This window comes from Cyprinodon tularosa, unplaced genomic scaffold (assembly GCF_016077235.1).
Source record: "Cyprinodon tularosa strain WSP-4 unplaced genomic scaffold, ASM1607723v1 ctg83, whole genome shotgun sequence".
Classification (NCBI taxonomy): Eukaryota; Metazoa; Chordata; class Actinopteri; order Cyprinodontiformes; family Cyprinodontidae; genus Cyprinodon; species Cyprinodon tularosa.
In genome coordinates, this window is record NW_024039596.1 from 838,431 (window position 1) to 860,084 (window position 21,654).

The 21,654-nt window shown below is 37.4% G+C and overlaps 1 protein-coding gene across 1 annotated transcript; it reads left to right on the plus strand.

The window, feature by feature from the left end:
- Window positions 1-1,002: 1,002 nt before the first annotated feature.
- Window positions 1,003-17,145, plus strand: dnase2 (deoxyribonuclease II, lysosomal). Its single transcript, XM_038272426.1, has 7 exons — window positions 1,003-1,185; window positions 3,112-3,209; window positions 3,334-3,505; window positions 9,969-10,071; window positions 10,591-10,755; window positions 16,008-16,226; window positions 16,311-17,145. The coding sequence occupies exons 2-7, from the start codon at window positions 3,112-3,114 to the stop codon at window positions 16,688-16,690; spliced, it is 1,137 nt and encodes a 378-aa protein (XP_038128354.1). The 5' UTR covers window positions 1,003-1,185; the 3' UTR covers window positions 16,691-17,145.
- Window positions 17,146-21,654: the final 4,509 nt, after the last annotated feature.

Here is a 21,654-nt window from a genome sequence, read left to right on the forward strand (position 1 = left end):
TGGAATTAACTCGAAATAAAGCTTTAAAACGCAGTTGTTTTTTTTAAGATGGTAGGCTGCAAATAAAGTAGATAAAAAGTATAAAGTAGGTTAACAGAAAGTGAAACTTGGGGTTTTAGACATGGCTGAAATGGCTCTTATCAACAACAACCTCTAATAAGGGTTATTTAATGGTTGATCGCATCAGAAGCGGCTGCAACAGATCTTGCTCCGCTATCAACATCTAGTCCAGCTTGTTCCAGAAATCCCATAATATAATTTACAATCACACCTTATTTCCATTTGGGGATTTATAAAGTATTAATTAATTATCTAAAGCAAATTCTAAAGTAAGTTGGACAAATGTTGTATTTTGTTTATTAATAAAGAAAAAATACAGAGATGGGGTCATTTACAACCAAAAAGGCAAAAATATGAAGATAAACTGCAAAGAGCTTAGTTATATTGTTTTATATAAGGGAAAGGGATGGAAGGCATACATTCAGCTAATAGCACAAAGATATAAGAGAAACTTATTGCGAAATCCATGTATTTAGCTCTAACTGAGCTGCTATTTAGCTCAGTGGATTAGTAATTTCCCCTGAAAAAGAAAGCCACTGTTGTGGTTTTCCACAATCTAACCATAGATGTTTCTGCCAGAGAACATATTTGGTAAATAGATACACTTCCGGAAAGCTCGTCATTGATCACGTGACTTCCTCCTGGGTGATTTTATTAAGGTCAGGCCACCATTCAGGTAGCTTTAGAAAACAACAGAATTTAAATGAACATAAACGAAATAAAACAGAAAGTCTAAGCATGTTGGTAGGGTGGTTTCATTAAGTTAATCCCGTTTAAATGCCGCCTTGAAGCTTTGAACTTTTTTCCGGAACCGTGACGTCACTGTCTAGTCCTTGTGGGATTAATTTAAAGCAGAAACTGTTTCTTTTTTTGTAACTCTCTTTTGTTTTCTTTTTTTTGTAACTCTCTTTTGTTTTCTTTTTCACTATTAACACGCTTGTAATGTATTAATTGATGTTTTGATATGGTTTTTGATACTGTTTGTCACTTTTGTTAATAAAGTTTTATTGAAAAAAATAAATTAAATCAGAAACAACCAGGATGCGGATACAAGGAAGAAACAGAAAGTGTTTTCTCACCATGTGAGAGTTTTAAAGGACAACATTGAAGAGACTTTAGGTAGAGGTTTGTATAAACTACACTTAAACACTCCGAACTCGGTGTAGCTTCATTATTATTTAACAGCTAAAGTAGTTATTGTTAATTTACGATGTAGTCAGGCCAGATAGTTTTATTTCTTTCGAGAATAAAGTCATAATTTTATGAGAATAAAAGCTTAAAATGACCAGAATAAAGTCGTAAAAATACGAACATAAAGTTGTTGATGACAACTTTTACAAGGAGAACATTCTTCACTAAAAGGAGGAATGTTGAGCATCAGGAAATCTTTTAGCACACCAACTTAGCATGATATTACGGCTTAATTCTCGGAAGAAAAAAAACAACAACAAAAAACTCTAGCCTGGCCCTATGGAAGCCAGTTTCCGCCACTCTGTTAAAAAAGGAAAAGAAATTATCTCGAAATGAGATAGTAACTAAATAATGAGATACTATCTCAAAATAAAGAGATAGTACGTCATTATAATGAGATACTATCATAGTATCTCATTATTTAGAGTTACTATTTCATTATAATTAGATACTATCTCATTATTTTGAGATACTCTCATTATTTTGAGATAGTATCTCATTATTTAGAGTTGCTATTTCATTACAATGAGATAGTAACTCAAAATAATGAGATACTGTCTCATTATAATGAAATAGTATCTCAAAATAATGAGAGAGTATCTCATGATGAGATAGTAAGTCATTATAGCCTTAGATTGTACTTGTCATTCTTTACACACAAGTGTAAACCAAAAGAACATTTGTTAAGTACAGCTGTCTAGACTATTTAATTTTTTAAAGTGCAGCCTTGATAAGGTAAGCAGCAGTGATAAAAAGTGATGTAAACATATGACTGCATAGTTATTCCAACATTCAGTTTTGTTTGTTTTTTATAATGAGATTCTGTCTCATTATAATGAGATCGTTTATTTTTATTTTTTTTGACAGAGTGGTGGAAACGGGCTTCCATATATGGCCTTAATACTCTGTGGTAAAGTAGTTATAAGGAAACAATTTGCTTTGTTTATCTATGAGACAAAGCAGAAGTGGAATTAAAATGGAAGACTGTAAAGAATTATTATACTTCGTTTAGGAAACTGGCGCCTTCAAGCTGGCTCTGAAATTGTCCACACAAAAGTGTCCACACAAAAACATATTTTTTTTAAATCTGGGGATATTTTGAGTTTGATGTGCTGTTTCTCTGTTAAGACCAAGGAACTTAGAAATATTAAGAAGTTAAAAGAAGAAGTGAGGCCAAAGCTGTTGACTGAAACTCACAGCAATAAGAAAACAGCAGAGCCTGGAAACAGGACCTGAGAGAAGCATCAGCCCTCCTCCAAAATAAACCTGCTGTTTGCAGAAACAGCTTCATAAATCAGCTCGGAAGAACTGCCGTCCTGAGGTCAGTCAGGGGAGCGGGGATCTGGGGATTAAATTGGCCAAATTTAATCAGATTTATCAAATAATGGACTGTGGCATTGCTTAAGGAGTGTCTGAGCTGTGCAGCATGTATTTACAGAGGACATTTGTGGACAGAAACCTAGAAAACAACCTGCTAAACCATATTCTGCTCTGAGAAAAAAACTTTGACAGATTTAGAATATTTAGACAAATAAGCCGGTAGTATGTCATCTTGAACATTCTGTGAAATATTGTGTTATCCACTTTATGTTTAATCATTGTAGTAATTCTGAATTATAAATGACCAGTTTGAAATAAATTCAGTTTGCATGAGGAAGTCTGTTTTCGTCTGAACTGTTTGCTGATATTTTCATGAAGCTTTTAAAAAAGTAGATAAATTATTTCATCAACTGTTTTTCTTATTGCAAAATGCTACATCAATATTGATTGTAAAATGTTGAAAATAATGTAATATAATCATGAGAAGTTGCAGGGTTGAAGGACTTTTATTTTAATGAATTACTCTCCTTTTCTTCCTAGATGCATCTGATACTTCCCCTGCTGTTTTTATTTGCGCCACTAGGGGGCGACGCATCCCCAATCAGCTGCTACAACGACCAGGGTGAAGCTGTTGACTGGTAAATATTCTATTTTATGCCAAAATTCCAAGACTTTGAGGTAAAAAAAAAAAAGTTGAAGACTCTGTTAAACTTCTTACTGCTCCTGCGTTAATCCTCTGCTGTCTTTTTCTGTGCAAATCAGGTTTTACCTCTACAAACTGCCTAAAGAGAGGGGACAAAAATATAAGCATGGGGGTGATACATATTTATTGCTGGACAAAGGGAGTGAAGGATGGACTGAGGGGAAGGTGACGGTGAACGACACCACGGGAGCTTTGGGGCGGACGGTCGGACAGCTGTACCCGCAGGAAAAGGTTGGCTTCCTTTAGGTTTCCTTTATATCTGCAGCAGGTCAGGTGCTGATTCTAAAAATTACAAGATCCACTTCCTTTTCTTTAGAAAAATAACAACTACAATACTAGGTCAGCATTTTTCCAATAAAAACGGATTATAAAGCAGTTTTCACTTCCTTCATATTCATGTATTCAGGTTGCACCACGTGGAAATGGCTTCAGGCGGCAGGTAGCCTACCGCAGTTTCTCAAAAATCTCAAAACAAATCTTATTAAAAGTGGGACCCAAAGACAGAAGCATTAAAAGTGGATGCAAGAAAATGAATCAATAAAAGGGATGTAGCAAAGACAAAAGAATAGTTGGGAATACGTTTTTCTATGTAAGTATTTTGTTTTAGGAGCTGCAGCTGCTCAGATGCTTTGATCTCATGTCGCTTATAATTCTTTCCCTTTATTTCAGCAAATGAAAGCTCTCTTTAAGTTTTGCTGAAGCTAAAAATAGACATATTTCCCCCAGGGAATTTACATCAGAGCGTAAAAAAAAGATGTTATAAAAAAAAAAAAAAGGTATAATATGAACTGAAGCATATTCTCAGGCTTTTTATGCGGTTTAATGACTAAATAACTATTACTCTGCTCTTTGTTTGCTAAAATTACAACTTTTTTTTTTTTTTCAACGTGACCCCTATGTAAGTTCTGTTGGGTTTCCCGTAATCCATATCAGAAAAACAAGTAATAACTTCTTAAAATGCAATTTAAGCAGGAAAATAAGATTATATTCCAATAGAATAAGTATTTCTGCCTTTAAAGGATAATATTTAGATTTTATTTTGGGGAAATAGTATAACAGAATTGCTTTTTTTTTCTTATTTTAAATGTAAATTATCTTTTCTATTTGAAATAGTCTTAAAATAAGAAAAAATACACTTAGTTTTTTCTTGGTTTAAGAAGTTATATAATACTTTTTGTCGACGAATTAGATTAAAAATAATAAAATAAAGTTATTGTTTGATTTCAAGTGCAAAATATGATAAATAAAATAATCAAAAGTTTCCAAGACACATGAATTTCAGAGTTATAGCATATTTATATATAATAGAGTAGAAAAAGGTTCATTAGGAGTCACTAACACACTGCAACCTGCTCTGCTGTTGTGCAGGGAAACCAAAAATCAAAGAGATATTCTCTTGATCAGAGATTCATTTATGCCTTTTGAACGTCTTAATTAATAGATAAGTGTGGAGGGTGCCTTATTCACACGAGGAGAAAAAGACAAATAGCTAAAATTAAAAGTATGTCATTTTCATATCATAAAGGATTTTATGTTTTTGAATGTTTCCTTTTTAACAGTTTTTTTTCATCTTTTTATAAAATATTTTATTTTCAGTGTTTTTTACAAATGTAAGTTTTACGAATTTCATTCTTTCAAAAATGCATTTTAAAGATCACATTCTTTTCATGCTGGTGAAGATTCTCAGTTATCCAGGTCATAGTCCTTCCAAAAAAAGTAAAAAAAAAAACTATCCACTTGGTTTCCAAGTTTGAAGGCAAGTCAAGGCAAGGCAAATTTATTTGAATAGCACAATTCAGTACAAAGACAATGCAAAGTGCTTTACATGATTAAAATACAGGAAGATAAAACAGAATCAAAGCAAGTAGGAAAAAAAAAATATATATATATATAATGAAGACATTCGTTTGAAGACATTTCTCTTCCCATCCAGGAAGCTTTTTCAATTCCAAATGTCAGAAATAACGTTGAGTTTTAGGCTTTATACAGTAGCTCAACAAAGCCCTTTTTGTTTAGAAAACATGCAAATTAAACCTAACGAACGGGTCCACCCCTTCTGGAATGGGGGTCGTTTGGCCTCTTTGTTAGCCTGCAATACCCCATACTTGTAAAAAGGTTGGGGTTACGATGATCATGGGAAGGAATCAACTCTATCGCTACATTGCAGGTTTTTGAAAGCGGAAATCTGAGTCCACCCCCCTCTGTTTAAGGTTAGTAGATGGCTTCTTTCACACCCCTTTCAAACCACCAATGTTCTTTGTCCAAAATGTGATCATTCTGGTCCATAAAAGAATGTCCAGAGGGGGTGGCTCTTCTGTGTTGGGCCATGCGTCTGTGGAGAGGTTGTTTCCAGTCCAGTGGATTGTTTTTTGTCTCTTTTGGAATCACGTTGGTTTTACTTCTGAGGGCGGGGCTTCTTGTGGAGCAAGGAGCAAAGACGCATTTCTATTGGTCTGCATGGATGTTAGCGACATCATTTTATTGGTCAATGTGGGCGTCAAGTGTTTGTATTGGGCTCAAGGGCAAGAGAATGGGATCTGTGACAAGGCATATGAAGAGAATGCAATAACTAAAGCTTAGTCTGAGAAGCAGAAAAATGTCAATATAAAATCTGAAAAAAATAAATTTGATAAAAATAAATAAAATAAAAATAAAACAATATGACAAAACTGAAAAATTGCTCTTAAAGTTTTTTTATTTATTTAATTGTTTATTAAAGTAAGCATTAGTTATTTTTTAAATTTAAATTTACAAAAATGCTTTTTTGTCGCAACAATAATTGAGCAAAATTCTCTCCATATGTGTTGTTTTTATTGCCTGTTTTTTGTCCCTTAGAGTCCACATAGCTTCGAATCAAATCCCAGTTTGTCTGTCTCTTGACAGAACATCGGACTAAACAGTTAATCTACAGTTAGCTCCACATCCTGAGCTGCACAGAAATCTGAAGCAATCAAAGCCACTTAAAAGATAAGAAAGTCTGGCTGCCCGATAGGCAAACCTAAAGAAATGAGCTCAGAGATTTACTCAGTATTTATTTTAAAGAAATATGTAGAATTATTATTGAATCCTAAAGTGATTGCTTCGTGTTCTGTCTCTATTTTGTTCACTCTGTAGTTTTCCATGTTGTATTTGAATCACCTTGATAACAAAACTAAAATAAATCTTTGTATCTTAGTGCTTTAAATGATTTCCAAAATCAAATCTTTTAAACAGAAAATGTGAGGGACCTCTGTGTAGAATAGAACTAGATAATGTTTGATCTTCTTGTTCATTGATTGCTCCAAACTTTTTTTTTTTATGTTTTCAGGCATTTACTAAACATGGCTCGAGCCTATTTTATACAGGCCTGCTTGCTGTTCTTTCTTGACTTTATTCTCAAGATTTAAAATAAGTAGCTTATAAGGAGAAGTGAAAAAAGGGCTTTCGTGTTTACACCCAGCTGGTTGGTTCATAATGTGGTTCTTAGCCGCCATGTAAGGTTCAGCATTTATTCGTTCCAGACTTTCCTGTTTGTCTGTTTGTCAGCTTCTCCTTTAAGGAGTTGATGCCGTGATGGGAACTGGTCAAACAGGGAAACCCTGACGTCTCTGTCCTGTTTCCAGTCTGACTCTAATACACCCTGCAGAGGAAACTAGCTCATAGTATCAGCAATCACTTTGGTCATAATCTGTATCTCATGACAGTTGGTGAAGTGAGGAAAATAAATGAAAATGGACACTGCTTTCGCTTCCTCACAAACGCCTCAGTGCATCTATGCTCTCGCTGCGCCTAACATCCCTCGTTACCAAACACCCAGTACATTTTGCAGGGTAAAGGAACACTTTAAGTGTTATATTAAACACCAATCCGATCTCATTTGGTCCCACTCTGAATTAAGACGCTTTCCCTCTCAAAACGGGCTAACAATCCCGCTAACAATCGGCTTTTGGCTCTTTATCCATTTCAAGATGCATGACCGTCCCCCACTACTGCGTGTCTGATGACGGCATCACGCTGGGTAAGCGTTGATAATGTCGACAGCCTGATGGAAATCAGGGAAGTAAATAATGGAGAGCGACATGGACGGGAGCCAGACCGTATTCTTTATTATCTCGCTCTTTTATCTGTCCGAATCCCTCTCACCCGAGCTGCGCCATGTTTATCGGATGTAAACAGAGTCGTTTCTGCTTGTTAAAACAGAAGCGACTGGTGCAGTGTGTTGACGTCCGTACGTTGTGTCCAAGAGTGTCCCAAAGCATGCCGATTTTAACGCAGGTCAAATGCCAAGTCGTTGAAACTGGGTTACTGAGCTGTTCCCACTAAAATCCCATTGTTTCTGGGTTTAAACGGGTTTTTCGGCCCTGTGAAAGCGGTATTTATGTGAAATTAACTCTCTACTTCAGGTATCTCACTCCGGTTGTTGTAATAACTAAAAGAGTCAGTTTACTTTGACATTACAAAAACCAACCTCAAACAGAGGGGGTGGACTCAGCAATACCGATCTAAATTTTCTCAATATGCAGTAGGCCTATAACATTTCAAAGTCAAAGTCAGCTTTAATGTCAATTCTTCAGATTCACCAGACATACAAGGACTCGAGAGGATGTTTCTCATTCACCAACAGTGAAACAGATAAGATTAGTTCCTAATACTAAAATTTAGCTATGCACGATATTGGGATTTTGGCCGATATCCGATATGCCGATATTTTAAAACTCATGTAGCCGATAACCGATATCTATACCGGTGTTAAAGCTGGACAAAAATAAGTAGTCATTGAAAATAGCAGTTTTGTTATCCATTTATGACACTTTGAAAAATAATATAATCAAATATATTTTCATATGCTGATATCAAATAGATTTTTAAAAACGCGGTATCGCTCTATTTTACTTTCAAAATCTCGTGAAATTTCATCGTTCTGTTACAAACTCTCCTGATATTTTGCAATTTCTTGTGAGATTTTGTTAGTAAAATAGATCGATACCGCGTCAATATATCAACATATAAAAATATGGCACAATTTTGTGAATTTTCGGGGGATTTCTTAGCATAACGATGACATATAGCAATATTTCATTAGTAAAAGAGATTGATATGGTGTTTTTAAATGGCAATATATCAGCATATGAAGATATTGTGATATTTTAATGTATCAATATTTTTTCCCTCGTCTTTAGAAGTTTTTAAGTCTGTAAAAAAGAAGTTTTTGAGGAAGAAGAAGAAGTAGTATTTTTTTTTTTTTTTTTTTACTCAGAAGCTGATCAAATATCGGGTTAAATATCGGTGGGGTGGCCGATGTCCGATATTCAGTTTTAAGGCCGATTCCGATAGGGGGCCGATTATATCGTGCATCCCTACTAAAATTTAAACATTCAATTTCACAACAAAATATCAAATGTACAATAATATAAAATATGCAATACCTATGCTAGTGCAAAAAGGCAGATGGTAATGGCAGCAGAAAAAAATATTATTATTACCCATTATGTAAGATATAGCATTTGTAACTGTAACAGTGCAAAAGAACAGTAAATAAATATAGTATTAATAGTAGTGCAGGAGACAGTTTGTCCGGAGTGATTTTTTTTTTGAGGGGGGGTCAGCTTCCTGACAGCTTGGTGGACGAAGCTTTCTGTGAATCTGGTGGAGCGGGCAAGAGCCTGAACAGACAGTCTATGAAAACACGCACAAAGACTGTCTGTCTGTCTCTGTCTGTCTGTCTGTCTGTCTCTCTCTTTCATACACGCACATGTCCTGCTTTAATCCAGTTTCTGACGAATGGAAATGGGTCGAATTTGTCCAGAGGAGGTCCGTTGAGGTCCACAAACAGGAGTGAAGACCTGCTTTCTTCGCACAATCTGTTCCGCGTTGCCCGTGTTATTAAGTGTGGAAAAGCACATGGCTAATTTGCATAGGCGAACAGGATTGGCTGGCTCCACTTGGCAAAAAACAGAACATATTTGTGAATAAAGGTTTTGAATTTTAATACTGGACATGTTGAGCTTAAAAACATTTTAGTGACCATTAGTGACAAAAAAATATTTTATTTTAAATTTTGTTGACACAATTTAAGACCTCCTTTAAATTTTGGTTTTTGAGGCTTTCAGAGGGTCTCATGGGTAAATCGTACACCCTCCCCGTATTTCACACTCTGCCTTTAACGACCACCCTTTTGGAGACATAGACCAGCATCGGTTATTGCAGGCTAATGAAGAACCCAAACGACTGCCCGTTCCTAAGGGGCGGACCTCTTCGTCCGTTTGAATTTGCATGTTTTCTAACCCAAACCAAGGCTGTGTTTTTGGTCAACTCTATAAAGCCTCGAACTCAATGCTATTCTGACATTTTGAATGCGCAAAAAGCGCAACTTTGAGTGAGGAGCGAATGAGCGAACATCCTCCTGAGCCGGGAGCGGGAAGTGCGCGGCTCCCTTCCTTTTACAAGATGTGTTCTTTACTTCAAACGATTATGTAACAAGATTCACTCATGAGACCACAGATAGGTCCACAGATCCACACAAAAAGTAGACATTCCTAAATCCGTTTTTGACTCTAGGATTGAATGTTGAGATCCCGTTCAGAGTCCATCATGAACTGAGCCAAATTTAAGTCTGAGGGAATTAAAATATTTATTAATTTTGTTTGTAATCCTTATTTGTGAAAAAGCTGTGTCAAAATCAGTGTGTTGTTTAAATAAAATATTCTTTCTACAGAATTCAGAGCTAGCGTACATCCTTTACAATGACCAGAAACCTGTTGGGCAGTTTGGTGACCGATGGACTGAAAACAGCGGAAACGGAAGAGGGCACACCAAAGGTCAGGTTCCTCTGTGTCCGTAGCCATGTTTACGAGCATCGGATCGAAATGTGTTTAGATCAAAAAAGAAAAAGTATTCGAGTTGCACCGTTTATGTGGACAAAAATTATTTGAATAAAAAGGTGAATCAGACTGAAAATGAGATGTAAACGTGCTGATCAAAATAGTCTAAAAAGCTTTTAGCCGCCAAAAGCGGATGTATTCAAGTCAGCCTGCTGGATTAAAATAAAGCCAATCGAATTTTCAGTTTGGATCAATCATTTTATTTGGATCCTGCTGAATCGAATCAGAAGATTCTGTCTGACATGTTTACATGACACCTTTTTAGTCCAATCAGATTTTCCCCAAAATGGGCCATCTCCTACCTGATCTTTAATGATCTTTTAAAAATGACTCCCAAATAGGATGCTCCCCTCTGAGGATCTCATCCGATGTTTAACCTGTTTCATGCAATGGATGGGTTTTCAGAAAACAATGATTTCGGTTGGTGTTAACCCTTGGATCCTCTCCACCCTTCAGGCATGGTTCTGCTGGATAAGAATCAGGGCTTCTGGTTGGTCCACAGCACCCCTCACTTCCCCCCTGAGCAACGGGAAGGAGTGTTTTATTACCCAGGCAGCGGAGTGAACAACGGCCAGAACTTCATCTGCGTGACCTACCCGCTAAAACGTTTCCAGACAATCGGTAAGGCTGGGGGCCTAGATGCTATCTGTCTCATCTAGATACACTACATCTTTATGTCTTTGCAGAGAGAGAGCCAAGGTTTATTATTTTATCCAGCTTATTATACTCATACACATGTATAAAATGAATGAGCAGATATACTAAAAAAACAACATCATAGAAATTATGCTATTTATATTTTTTGCACAACAATCATCAGAAAATAACCGGCATCTAAAGAAAAGTTGGTACAGAAAAAAAAGTTCACGATGTTTGAATGAAATATAGAGACAGACTATTTGTCAGGGTTTGTTGAGGTTTTGTAACCTGACTCCGCCAGATGGATTTGCTCCGCATATCCATCTGGAAACCTTCCGTTGAAGAAATTTTGGGAAGGGGCGAAAATACTGGTTAGCTGATTGGCCTATGTTGGTGATAGACGGGCCAAATAAACCAATCAGATCAACGAAGCATATGACGTCACAGAGCGACGACGAAGAGGAGTCAATTGATAGATCAAACTCTTGCCGAAACCAGTGGGGAGAAAAGCAAAAACATCTTTTCCTCTGAGAAAAGCCTCCAGAGCAGTGTTTTGCTCTTCTTTCAGTGAAGAAATACTCTGTAATTCCGATAAAACTTGCTCGATAGCCACGCTAACGCTAGTTTCATCGGCTGAAGCCGCCATGTTCTTTAGACTGAACTGTCGCTCTTCTTGTTGCGTCACACCTCAACCCGCCTCAAAGCCAACGCTGATTGGACGTTCATTTGGTGAACGGCTCCATATTTTCTTTAACGGAGAGTCTCCAGACTGATCTGCGAGTGAAATCTTGAAAGCTCGCGAGATCAGGATGGTCTCACAAGGCTACCACTGAGCAGCCCTGAATTTTAAAACCCAATATCTGTAGATATAAAAAAAAAAAAAAAAAAAAGAACTGGTTTCATTCCCTTTCTTTATCAGATCTCTAATATTTTAATGTTTATTTTAATAAAGAAAATAAACCTTTCTTCTAAAAAGAAAACTCCCTGGTTGAAGTAGATAGAAAAAGCAGCCAATGCCAGAAAAAACAGAAAAAAAATCTCTTTCCTCCAGCTTAAATAAAACGATAACGCATCTCCTTTCTGAGGCGTATTGCCTGGAAGCTGCTGCTTTTTTTTTATTGCGTTATTGTCGCCCACTGTTTACCAGTCCGTTCAGGTAAAAGACACAACAATCCGTGTAAACAGGTGTCATCTCCGTGTCACCCGGACACCACAGCGTGCTGGCCGACTGAGCCGTTGGCTCGGTTGCTATGGCAGAGCCGGGGATAATGTAATTAGACGGAGGTGTGTAACCATAGAGATGGAGGCCCTCACGCTGGCTGCGGCGGGGATTCGTTTCATCATGTCCTCGTCTCTCCAGCTGAGATGTACTGGGTGTCTGGGGAAAAGGTGGACACACGGGCGGAGAGCATCTGGTCAAGGGAGGGATCGCAGCTTTGCTACCTTTTGTTTTATCACCACCTGCAGCATTAAATTTCCAATAAATTAAAGAGAAACAGGTTTTCTGCTCTTGTTGTTTACTTTGTAATCATCTCATGTAGACTACCTCAAATTAAAAGCTGTTAAACTGACAGAACGTCTGCTAACAAAATGAATCAGTCTAACTTTTTTTAATTTAGTTTGTGTTTAAACGGTGTGGCAACTAAGAGAAGTCTATTTATTTATTCAGTTTAATTCAAAGCAATGCTGTTGTGTTTAGATAATTAAATCCTACTGCAGAGATCTCATTTAGACAGCATGAGTCGTTTTATGGCTTTGCTCGAGTTATTGGGCGTAAAGCAAAGGTTGATCAAATTAGGAATCTCATCTTTCCAAATCCACAAGGCAAAACAAAAAGCACAATTTTGTGCGTACAAAGTTGGCTCTTATTTGATTTAAGGATTATGAGGCAGAGCTTCAAAGATTGCAAATGAGGAGCTCTAAACTGAGTGGGTAAAAAAATATATATATAATAATCGGGCAGGTTGCAGGTGGTCTGCACAGATAAGACATGGAAACCAGTCCTGTTCAGCCCCATTTAAATGAGCAAACCACCCCAGCCTGAGGTGATGGGGGTAATAATCTTTAAAACAAATAATGATAAATAGTATTAATATTATTTAAAGTGCACTCTACTAGGGAATCAAAAGTTCAATACTCAGTTCCTGCATGCTGGTAAAAAACTTTTTATGGTATTGATACTAAAGACAAGTGTTTGCATATTTGTTTTGCTATTCCTAATTTTAGATATCTGCATTATTTGAATAAATAAAGAATAAAACCTCTAGGTATTCTTAAACTGCAATGTATTATTTATTGTTCCTTTATTTGCACACTGCACTTACACTGTAGCATCTGTAATTCTGGTTTCAAAGCATCCTCCAAGCTGGGATTTTTTTTCCCATGTCAATAAAAATAGTTTTGATGCCACTTATCATTTTTATCGTTTTTTTATTTCCCTGATTTTAAAAAACAGTATCAAGTAATATTTTATCCGCCCATATAGAATACTATACAGGCCAAGATATTTTCGTATCTTGAAAGCCCTACATTCAGCATATAAGTATCTAAAAGCAATAGAAAGAAAAGGGAAAAAGGATCCAAATATTAAAACTTTTAAAAAGGTAAAGTTTAAGTTGGTACACAGACTGTAAAACAAGCTGAAAGAATAACGAATATTATTGAATTCATTAAATAACAGCGAACATATTAGAAGTTACAGAAGGTGCAAACAAGGAGGAAAAAGGTGCATTAAGAATAAGCAATATATATATATACAGTATATCAAGATAAATAGGATTAAGGTGCAAGTGTACATGTATTGCTCACAATGAAAACAAAAATAAGAAAAATATGTACAATCCAGATGGCTTATATACAGGTGGAGAAATATTGCACTTTCAGCATATTGCACGCACAGGATATTGCACAGTCAATAAATAAGAAACTATAATGTAGCTGCACAGTGGTTTTTACAGGAGTTATCGTGGTTATAGTGCAGTATTATAGAGTCTGGTGGCAGCAGGAATGAATGACCTGTGGTAGCGCTCCTTCTTACAGACAGGGTCTCTGACTTACTCCCAGATTCCACATACTCCGTCAGCGCTCCGCTCCGCTCCGGCCCGCTGACGTACGTCGTGCGGAGCGCTTGTCTTTCATGGAAATCAATGAGAGCTGTTCCACATCCGCCGCTACTCCTCCGCACGTCTCCGTCCACGTACGTCTTCTCTGTCCGTCACCGACAAATTACGGAGCCGAGCTATTTTTTGCTCCGCTCCGGTCCGGCCAGGTCAAGATCCGCAATTGCAATCGCACCAAACAGGAAAAAGAACATCGACAAATTCCGGTTCGTCAAATTAAAATATAGCAGCAACAGATCGGTGACTAGAAATTATAGCACAACTCTTATATATATAAAAAAAAAATAACACAGTTTATTTAAATGATTGGATCCAAACTATTGGTTATTCACCAACCAGGAAGCAGATTTCTCATCTCCATTAAAATATTTATTTTATACCGAGGGACTTAAACTTTAATCAAATCCATTCAAAAGAAACTTCTTATTACAGGAATGAAAAGAGATGCTGAGTTTGGGAGTAGAGAACAAGTTCATTAAAAAAAGCAGTTTTGAATTATCCTTATCCCCGTTACAAAAATCTACAAAAATATATATATATATATATTTGGGCAGAAACTGAACATCTGCTGGATGATGGTGGGAATTTTTTAATATGTCATGTTAAATTAAGCGCTCACAGGGTTCATACAGGAATGAGTGACTCTAAGTTAATGCTATTTTAATGCTATTTTAATGCTATTAGAAATGATTTTGATGCCATCAACAAGAACCATGCACACAAGTTATTAGTGTACATGAAATATGAAGGAGCTGTAAGCAGAGTTCCATGACTCCTGTATGTATGTAAACACACACACACACACATATATACGTATATGTATATCCTCTAGCTTTTTCTCCGCCTCGAGCTTCCTTTCCGAACATGCGGCTTTATGATCATGATGATATAATATATCTGACGAAATTGTTTTTATATATTGTTTTTTTTAAGCATTTTTTATTAAAGAATTATAAATACTTCGATAAACATATTTAAATAATTTTAGTGCCAATTAAGGCCTTGATTTAAAAAAAAAAATGAATGAATTGTAATTATTTTTAATGATCCGCGGAAACCCTGGTTCATCTGGCGCATGCCCTCTACGATCTACAAGGAACTCAGAGCGGAGTGGTCTGGAGCCACAGTGGCGGCTGTAGGCTTTGCTTTGTGCAGGCGGTCTGGAGCACAGCGGGGCGGAGCGGAGCGCTGACGGAGTATGTGGGATTTCGGGGTAAAGGAGCTGCTCAGCTCCTCCACAGTCTGAAGAAAGAAAACCTGCAGCCACACGGCCCTTTCTGGAACCAGTTTGACACTTGTGCTTTAAGTGTTTACATCTGTGCTCATCTAACTGTCAATCAGCAGAAACCGGGCCTCCCAGTCGGAGTACAATTCATTCTGATCCTGCTGAATCCAATCATAATTTGCCAACTTGAATGATGCATTTTTAGTCCGACCAGCCGTTCATTCCAAGTACTTATGGTGTAAAAAAAAATAAAGAAAATAAAAAACAATCCACTGGACTTTGTTTTCCTAGTTTTCAGATTACTCAATAAAACCTAGGTAACTCTATAAAACCTCAAACTCAATGCTATTCCTGACATTTTGAATTGAAAAAGCTTCCTGGATGGGAAGAGAAACGTCTTCAAACTTGGAAACAAATTCTAGTGTTTTGTTTTTAATTTTCGTTTTTTGGAATGACTTTGACCTGGATGACTGAGAATCTTCACCAAATTATGGTGGAAACGTAGGAGGTAAATTGTTCAAATTGAAGAAATTGGTTCTGAAAAGTCCTTAAAAGTTCTTGAATTTGATGTCAACCGAGGTTTGTAAATTCTCTACTTCTAAATGATATGTTGTTTGTTTTATACAAAGAAATGCTGTTTTTTTGTTTTTGTTTTTTTACACAATATCATATAGATGTCTAAAATGGTGAAATATATTTGTTTTTAATGAGACTGCCACACATTGAGCCCCTTGAGGGTTTTTCGGCAGTTGTCCATCACATTTTCTTTTTTAGTGAAACATTATTCTATTTTTATGTTTTTGTTGTGAAAATAAAAAAAATAAAAAAATGATCAGTCAGGTTCTGGGTGCCAGCTTTAACCCTAAACTTAAATGTATTTTGTGCCACAGGAGAGCAGCTGCAGATCAATCAACCGAACGTGTACGACTGCGATGTCCCTGAGTCCTTTGCGTCCTTGGTGCCTGCTCTGGCTGCAGTCTGCAACAAAAACCTTCCATCCACTCAGAGTTTTTCACCCGTAAAAACTGCATCCAACCGCAGCGTGACTCTGACCTCAAAAGGCGGCACCAACTTCATCAACTTCGCCAAAGGAGCAAAGTTTGACGACGGTGATAACCGGTTTCCATCGGCTGCATCCGTTTAAAGAAGTTTGGATGGTTGTGTTTGAACTTGTCCTCTCTCTGCCCCATCAGACCTCTACCACTCCTGGGTGGCGCCCGCCCTCAGGTCCGACCTCCTGGTTCAGTTCTGGGTCCGCTCCACAGGGATCCTCCCCTCGAACTGCTCGCTGGGATGGAAGGTCCTGGACATCAAACTCATCAACCCGGGGCAGACGTTCCCTTTCAAGGCCACCCAGGACCACTCTAAGTGGGCCGTCAGCCCGAAGGCAGCGTCGGACGGGTCACGGGGAGGAGGGGGGGGCTGGGTGTGCGTGGGAGACATAAACAGGAATGAGGCAGAGGAGCGGCGGGGAGGGGGGACGGTGTGTCTTCAGGATCCGGTGGTGTGGAAGGCGTACCGGAGTGCAGCGCTGCAGTGTGAGGCCTGCGGAGGGGGAACGGTCCAGTGTTGACTCGCTGCAGGACGCAGGAGAGTCGACTGAGCTCCTGAAGGGGGGGTGAGGAGGGTGAGGTTAGGAGTCTCTTTTAACAACATTTCTGACTAAACACTCATCGTCCAGTCCTGTTTGGGCCGGATTTAGAGAGTGTGCAGTGCAAGTGGACAGATATTTTTCCCTGGCGGTAACTAGAGCATCTGACAGTCACAACAGGAAGTAAGCAGCAACATGAAAAGTCAGGGTTTCTCTGCCTATTTCTGAAAAATCATGTATGTTTATCAAAGTTTTTTCACTGACAATAAAAAGTAAGAGCGTAAGAAATAATTATATATTCAGATGGAAATACATGGAGGGTTGTTACCCGGGTGATACAACTCAGCGCTCTAGTCTTTAAACCATAAACTGGCTCAGCAAACAGCAGAAAAAGTTTGTTTGTTGTGCTTTTAATCACATTGGGCCGGATCTATCAAAGGAATGCGTGTATAAAAACGTGAGCTATTTCACTGCGCACGCTAAAAAATGTACAAACTGATCTATCAACAGCGTGCTAAAAGGATTCGGTCTTTAAAACGTGCTAAATAGCGCCTCTTATCCATTTAGTACTTTTTCTGCAATGAATATGCAATATGGGGCGTTTACACGCAAAAGTGCGTCTTGTGGGAGGAGAACATGTAAATATATTAATTTAGCACTCGCAAAGTGATTTATTAAACCTGAAAGCAATTTTGCTAACGGTATCTGACTCTATATTTAACACGTTTCAAAGGAAGGTGCAAATGGTCTGTATGCGTAATTGCGCACACATGGCAGCGGTTATTGTCGCAAGAAGGAGACATGGAAATGAAGCAAGGAGACGCAGAGAACGCATTTTTTCACTCCGTGTGAATATTTTTGGAATGAATGAGTAAACGATCATCAAAACATATCGTTTATCCAGCATTGCCATTTTGGAGCTGTTGGGGGAACTCCGAATGGATTTGGAGCCAGCCACAAGGAGGACCCACGCAATACCAGATATCACAAAACTCCTTGCAACATTGCACTTTTTTGCATCTGGGATCTCCCAATCTCATTTTTCAGAAGTGCTTTCCGACGTTCTAAATGTCATGTCGCCCTGACGCCCTACCGGAGAACCCCGACTTCCCACTTTTTTTTTGTTTTTTTTGTTTTTTTTTTTTTTTACTGCAGTGAAGTAGAAATTCAGCCACATACCACCTTAGGGAATAAAGGTTGCCAAAGTTTATATATATATATATATATATATATATATATATATATATATATATATATATATATATATATATTTTTTTTTTTTTTGTTGGAGGGGGTGGGGGTGTCAATGTAAGATTAAAATTTCTTAATTCACTAGTTTGCACAAACTACAAACTACTTTGCGGCAAACCACAAAACGCGCAAAACCATCATTTAAATAGGGCGTCTCCAACAGTTTTGCGCCTGCCACCAGTTACGCAATCGCTCTTGTTAAATCACCCGCAAACCATGGTTCAGCCCCTTGCGCAAAATTCCAGTTTGCGAGCGCAAATTACTGCACGCAAAATTGGATCTTGATAAATCCGGCCCATTATCTGCTTTTATTTCCTGCTGAAATTTGTTTTTATACATTAAAGCCACACAGTAACTTAAAATCCAAATATTAGTGTGATCTTTTTCTTTTAATAATGTCCAAAAAATAATTAAAAAAGGCGGAAACGGCAATACATAATAGCTTGAATAATAAATATCATTCATTTGGGCCCAACTCAACTGAGGTCAACAAAGACTGACCTACTGATAAAGAACAGAGGCTGCTTAAATAGGGGTGGAATAACCTAACCTTGCCACATGAGGGAGGAACAATATAACATAGAAACAACAAATTTAAAAAATCCATACAAAACTAAAACATATTAAACACAATAAAACTACTATTTAACTTAGCGCAAATAATAAGTGAATATTACGGTGACAAAATAACTAAGGTCAATTTAAACAAAATTCCCCCCCCCCAGTTCTTTGGGAAAGTGGTACGTTCCTGGTTTCCACCTCCAGCTGCTCTCACTAGATAACTAGTGTGAGTTAAACCATTCAGACATATTTACTTAAGTGTGCACCCATTAGAAAAATATACATCTAAATGGAATAAAGTAAATCTGGAACTAAATATGAACTATGAAACTATATAAATACTCTGAGGTGGAGGTAGAAGGATCCACCACAATTGGCTTCATTCAGCACTCTGGGTACCGATGCTACCGTTGGGCTGCTCTTTTCAAGATCTTGTCTGATCCGTTGCTGAAGGAGTCATGTGACCCAGAGCGCCACTTTAAAGTTTCAAGTTGAATGTTTAAGATGTGTCTCTGTTCCTGCATACCTAATTAGGGCTCCTCCTCTGCAATCAAGTGCCGCAGAAGCCTGTTAATCACCCATTCTGTTGTGGTGTGATGCAACCAGAGGTGGAAACAGTACTAAGAAATTGTAACTGAGTAAAAGTATCTTTACTTTGCCTAAATTCTACTCAGAGTGAAAGTAAAATTACCCATCTCAAAATTTACTCAAGTAAAAGTACAAAATTACTTCATTTAAAATGTAATTTGAGTAAAAGTTACTTAGTTACTTTGAGTTATTTAATGCAAAAAAAAAAGGATGAGTCATGAAATGAATTGAGCACAAGGTGTTTTAATCTATTTTAAGGCATATTTCAATGGACATCCACACTTGCAAAAGATCAGCTGGGCTAAAGAACATACTTCCTCACAGCACAAGGACAGTCACAACCTGAACCATAAAGTGCAAACTATTTTCAATCCTACTGTCCAACAGACAACACCATGATAACTAACTTACCGCCACATTTTTTCGTAAATTGGATGCTGATGTTTTAAAAGCCGAAAGCCAGTGTTGTGGTCAAGACCACCTAACCCAAGACCAGAGTGTATCGAGACCGAGACAAAACCAAGACTTTTAGGGTCCGAGACCGAGTCAAGACCAAGACCGAGGGAAGTCGAGACCGAGTCAAGACCAAGACCAGAGTGTATCGAGACTGAGACAAGACCAAGACCAGCGCCAGTATGTGACAATAAAATGTGAAACATGATCAAAATCACAAAAATTTATCTAAAAGACCCACATTCACATAAAAACACCTAGATATTTAACACACAGAACTGGACTAAACATTAACATCTTTATTTAGTACTTCTGTGTAGTAATCACAGAATTTCAAACAATTAATCAAAGTCGATCAAAGTTGTATTTTCTCTGCCGTTCATGAACAGTACATATATTGGTATGTTGTTTTTAAATGTGCTATTTCAAAACAATGTGCAAAATTCTGTAAAATGTGTAAAACTGAAAAAAAAGCCAATCATTTCTGTTGTTTCTCATATACAGATTAAAGCTATATTATATAACTTTTCTTAAATAAATCTATATCTGTCACCAAGTTGTGAAAATATGTTATGAGACAGATAATTTGTTGAAAAAATAGATTGATCTCCTTCACTGCGTTAACCAATGAGACAGGTTATTGCTTGGATTTGAATCCAAGCATCCAATAAAAAGAAGGATCTTAAAGAAACTAATAATATTCTGATAATTAGCGTTATTTCCACAGTTGTGGTCCTGATCGGTCTTGAAATAAAATGCGGAGTCCTCAGCGCCCGAGACAAGACCGAGACCAAATGCGGTCAAGTCCGAGACGAGACCGAGACCAAATGCGGTCAAGTCCGAGACGAGACCGAGACCAAATGCGGTCAAGTCCGAGACGAGACCATCAAAAAATGGTCTCAAGGCCAAGACCGATCTCGAGTACTACAACACTGCTGAAAGCTCCGTTTTGCTGGGCAGGCACATGTTGCACTGCATTATCACATTGTTCCTTTTTGTGCATTTGAAAACAAATGATCCAAGGGTTTTTCTGGCTTTCGTCTCCAGAATATGTTTCTTCTTCAGGCCTTTCCTCATCCATACTCCCTAAATTGTGATTAGCAACTGCCATCTTCCGAAGCGCAGCACTGGATAATGAAACAATACAAAGGGTAATTGCAAGGCAGGGCCACATTTAATTTTTTTTCCATCAGTATTTTTTATTTTTTTTACTCAGTAACGTGAGGGGGTTTTAAAGGTAGCAAAGTAAAACTACTTAGGATAAAATTTACTCGAGTAAAAGTAAAATTTACATATTTCAAAAACTACTCATAAAAAAGTACTCAATTACAGTAACTTGAGTAAATGTAATTCATTACTTCCCCCCACCTGGATGCAAAAAGGCGATTCTTTAAACACCCTAAGCTGATCGGACAAATTTCTTCATCTCAGATGCAGGATTTAATCTAGAAGCCTGAATAAAGCCTTGAATTTACAGGAACCTCCGTAACTTCTCAATTATTTTCAGATGAATTGGACCCAGTAGAACTGAAGATGGAGGGTAGAATAGAAATGTCCTGTAATGTTTCACAGAGGGGTAATTCAGGTATGCAGGAAAAGCTTCAGGAATTACAGTAAAAGAAGTCCAGATGCTTTTAAATGAATTGTTTTAAGCCATTCAAGCATTTAAATTTAAACACTGTAGAATAAAAAGGCCTCCTCTGTTGGGTAGTTTAGATTCCCTGCAGCCTTAAATAATTTACATCACCTATAAACTACAGTAAGAGTTGTTTACATTTCCTTACCTTGCCTCCTTAATCTGTAACTCTTAAAGTGCTTTGAGTTGGCAGAAATTATTTATTATTTAAACATTACACTCAACAGCAGCAAACACGTTTATAATCCAGTTCCTCCCACATTTTTTCCTTTATTTTACCACAACATGAAAAGGTTTCTGATTTGAATGCATTTAATGGAAGAACTAAATATGCAGGGAATTTGGTAAACTAATTCCTTACATCAGAAATGCTGCTCAAATGAACAATAAGAGTAATTTAAGGTAACTGCAGATTAGATTCACAAGGACAGAAGAACATTGAGTGGGAATATGGAGT

Bases quoted from the DNA above. Each gene is read 5' to 3' on its own strand.
- dnase2 (XM_038272426.1), top strand. From the start codon at position 3,112: ATGCATCTGATACTTCCCCTGCTGTTTTTATTTGCGCCACTAGGGGGC. The intron at 3,506-9,968 runs GTTGGCTTCCTT...TTCTTTCTACAG, and splicing joins AGCTGTACCCGCAGGAAAAG to AATTCAGAGCTAGCGTACAT. The intron at 16,227-16,310 runs GTGATAACCGGT...CTGCCCCATCAG, and splicing joins AGGAGCAAAGTTTGACGACG to ACCTCTACCACTCCTGGGTG.